The sequence below is a fragment of the Poecile atricapillus genome, chromosome 20 (genome assembly GCF_030490865.1).
Source record: "Poecile atricapillus isolate bPoeAtr1 chromosome 20, bPoeAtr1.hap1, whole genome shotgun sequence".
NCBI classification, from domain to species: Eukaryota; Metazoa; Chordata; class Aves; order Passeriformes; family Paridae; genus Poecile; species Poecile atricapillus.
In genome coordinates, this window is record NC_081268.1 from 6,001,545 (window position 1) to 6,005,305 (window position 3,761).

Genomic DNA, 3,761 nt, shown 5'->3' on the forward strand with positions numbered 1-3,761 from the left:
TTCTCTACGCTGTCACCAGCTTCGGTGGGTGCCACTGCTCCCGGGGAGCCATTGTTGGCTGTCTCGGTAACTGGGGCTTTTAAGCAACAAACGTGGGGACATCCCTGAGTCTCTGCATCCCCTAAACCCACCCCTGAGCCCCTGCAGTCCTTAACCCCCCCAGGGACCAGCCCAGACCCCTCCCCTCACACCCTTCTGTGCGGAAGAGCAGGGACCGCGCTGCCCTGCAGAGCCAGCACAGCCGTGTGCCCCAAGGCGGGACGGAAGACCTTCATTAGCCCATAATTAACCCGAGTGCGGTCCTGCTCTCACTTTGGGGGAAAACTATGTGTGATTGGGGCACTTTGTGAGGAGTGACTGATGCACGGTCATGCCCCCACATCGGGGGAAAGCTCTGACCCCCTTCCAAACGCGGGGTGATGGCGGGAGCTCTACAGACAGGACAAGAGGTGTCCCCGCCGGGGGCTGTCGGGGCGTGTGGGGGACCCGGCAGTACTGGGGTGCGGCAAGCACCTGAACCGGGAACTCCGAGCCCAAAGCGGAGCGAGACATCCCACCGCACCCTCGGGGATGGGATTCACAGAGGGTGCCGGTGCCACCGAGGGTCCCGCTGTGGGTACGCGGTGCCTCAGGGGTGTCACAGGGCGGGACGGGGCGGGGAGGGATGGGGCCCCGCCTCCGCCGCTGCTCGGGGCCGCCCACCGAGGCGGGCACCGCCCCCCGCTCACCTGTGCGAGGGGAGCGGCTCGGGGAGGCGGTGCCCCGGCTCCGCCGCCGCTCGGGCAGGACCCCCGGCGCTCCCAGTGTCCCGAGCCCGGTTCCACCGAGCCCCCGCCGCCCTCACGGGCCGCGCCGCGCCTGACACCATTTGAACGGCGCGAGGCGCCCGCCTCACTCCTATTGGCCGCGCTGCCCGCCCGTCAAGCCGTCCGCCGCCTTTCCATTGGTAGCGGTGGCCCCGGGGGGCGGGGCTCGGGGGCCGGCGCAGCGGTATAAAAGGCGGGGGCCGGGCGGGCGGGCGTTCAGTGTCTCTGCGCGACAGGTACGGGCGGGTGCGGGGGGCCCGCGCGCGGGTGGGCGGGGCGGGCGGGAGCGCGCGGAGGGGCGGGCGGGGGGCGGTGCCGCGCGGGAGGGCGGGGCGGGGGCGCGCGCGGCGCTGGTGGCGCTGCCCGCCCGCGCCGTCCGTGCTCGGAGCGCGGCGGCGGCGGCGGCAGCAGCGGGAGCCCCCGGCGATGCCCGCGCTGCTCCCGCCGCTGGCCGCCCCCTGAAGACACCCCTCTCTATTTGCCCCCCTTCTCCAGCGACCTCAGGCTCTGTCCCCCCTTTTCCCCTTCCCCCCTTCCCCTTTATTCCCTCCCCCCCCGCCTCTTTATCCTCCTTCCTTACGACCCTCCGCACCCGCCCGGCTGCCGTGTGGATGCGGGCCGGGGTGCCTGGCTGCGCGGGCGGCGAGAGCCGATGCTGAGGGGCCGGAGGAGGATGGAGTGCACCCTCGATGCGCAGAGTTTGATCAGTATTTCCCTGCGGAAGATCCACAGCTCCCGCACGCAGCGAGGCGGCATCAAGCTCCACAAGAACCTGCTCGTCTCCTATGTACTCCGCAACGCCCGGCAGCTCTACCTGAGCGAGCGCTACGCCGAGCTCTACCGCCGCCAGCAGCACTACCCCGACGGCGCCCCGCTCCTCGCCATGCCCGCCTGCCCGCCGCCCGCCGCCGCCGCCCCGCCGGAGCTGGCGGCGCTCCCGCTGCCCGCCGACACGCAGGACCGCGAGGCGCGGAGCTGCGGGGCTGCGCGGGGCGGCGCGGAGCTGCTGGAGGTGCCGGTGTGCGCGGTGCCCCCGGAGCTGCAGCGAGCGCCCTGCAGAGACTCGTCCCCGGGCTTCTACCGGGCCGCCGGCAGCGCCGGTCCCGGTGGCGGCGGCAGCGCGGCCCCGGGGCTGCTCTACGCCGCCGGCTGTGACTTCGGGAGCGGCGGGGCCCCGCACTGTAGCAGCCGCACCACGGTGCTGGATTTGGACACTCACGTCGTGACCACGGTGGAGAACGGGTACTTGCACCAGGACTGCTGCTCGCAGTGCCCCTGCTGCTGCCAGCCGGCACCGGGGCTCGCCTCCCCGCCGCCCGCGCCCGGCACCAAGCGCAAGTATTACCCGGGGCAGGAGGAGGAAGAGGAGGGGGTGGAGGAAGGGGAGCCGGGGGGAGGCGGGGTGGCGGGCGGCCCCCCCTTCGCCCCGTGCACCAAACGCGCCCGCTTCGAGGAGTACAGCGCCGAGCACCCCCAGGACTCTTCCAACATCTCCAACTTGATCTCCATCTTCGGCTCCGGTTTCACGGGGCTGGTGAGCCGGCAGCAGGCGGACTCGGAGCAGCCCCTCAACGGGCAGCTGTGCAGCAAGCAGGCGCTGGCGAGCCTGGGAGCCTGGACTCGGGCCATCGTCGCGTTTTAGAGAGAAGTGGGGGAGCAGACGGGGTGTGGGGGGGTGTTGACAAAACGGGGGTGCGATCCGAGGGACGGCGGCTCCGGAGGGGGGACCCTGAAACAAAGGCAGGGAGGGGGGTTGGGGCGAGGGGAGGGGGGGTGCCGAGGGGTGCGCAGGGGAGGCGGGAGGGCAGAGCCGCGCTAGTGTTTTATAAATTGTACAATAAAGAAAAAAAAATCTAAGATCTTGGGACTTTATTTTTGCAGAGATGAGAAAAAAAAAACAACAAAAACAAGCAAACAAACGAAAACAAAACAAACAACAACAACAACAAAAAAAAAAAAACAGCGAAGCACCTATTTAAATAATCCTCTTTGTGTCCGCTCGGGTTCTCTTCGCGGCGGGCTTCCTGGGGCCGGTGCTGGCGGCCGGTAGCGCCACGTGAGAGCCGGGACCGGCCCCGGGACCCCGCGGCGGGAGCGCCCCCGGCCCCGCTCCCCGCCCCGGGCCGCCCCGCGGGTCCCGCCGCCCCCGGCTCGGTTTGTTTCAGGGTGCGGACAGGGGAAAGCCGCTGCTGCCCCGTCGCTTTTGTGCGTTTCTTTATCTATTTAAAAGAACAAAAAAAAAAAGGCAGAAATGAAAACATTTCAACTTTCCTCCCAGAAGAAACGTGTGCGATGTGACTTCTTCCCACCGCTTGTGCCAGGGGAGCGCTGGAGGGTTCTGAGAGCTGAATGTGGGGAGGGTGGGAATGGGAAAAATTGGGGCCGGGGGTCCCTCCGGGCTGCTCCCCGCCACGCCGGGGAGGGGGCGAGCCACCCCCGGCAGCCCGGAGCCTCCGCCTCGGTGTGTGCTTGTGATGCCGCAGGTAACCGTGTAACACGACTCACGTCTCCAATGTGTGTGTCGGGTCTGACCCTTTTTTTGCTTTTCTCCCCCTCTCTTCCCCCCCCCCTTAAGTTTAACTGTTCTGGTTTCAGCCTTCCCAATCATAAAACCAGCATTGTTTGGTCTTGTGAAGAGATTGTCTCCTGTAGAGTCTCTTGATTTCTATTTTTTTTTACATTATTTTTTTAAAGAAAAACCTTTTGTTGTAAAAAGGTGGGTTTTCTGGTCGTCGTCCCCTCCTCTTTCTTTTGCCCACTCCCAACTTCACGGTATCAGCACTGTGTGTAACTGAGGATGCTTTGCCAAACGGTCTGTTGGGGTCTTCTTTTTTTTCCTGCTCCTTTTTCTTTGTTTGTAAGCCTGTATTTTTGTGCATATGGAATTGTATATCACCGGGTAAAACTGTTCAGATTTGTTTAAATTTATAATCTTAATAAAAAGTCGATTATAAA

General features: G+C 65.3%; 1 protein-coding gene across 1 annotated transcript; it reads left to right on the top strand.

Annotated features, from left to right (window-relative positions):
- The first annotated feature begins 1,136 nt into the window (after window positions 1-1,136).
- On the top strand, window positions 1,137-3,761 carry IER5L (immediate early response 5 like). Its single transcript, XM_058853888.1, has one exon. It carries the CDS (start codon window positions 1,459-1,461, stop codon window positions 2,446-2,448), a length of 990 nt encoding a protein of 329 aa, XP_058709871.1. The 5' UTR covers window positions 1,137-1,458; the 3' UTR covers window positions 2,449-3,761.

Coding starts and splice junctions, on each gene's coding strand:
- IER5L (XM_058853888.1), top strand. CDS start 1,459: ATGCTGAGGGGCCGGAGGAGGATGGAGTGCACCCTCGATGCGCAGAGT.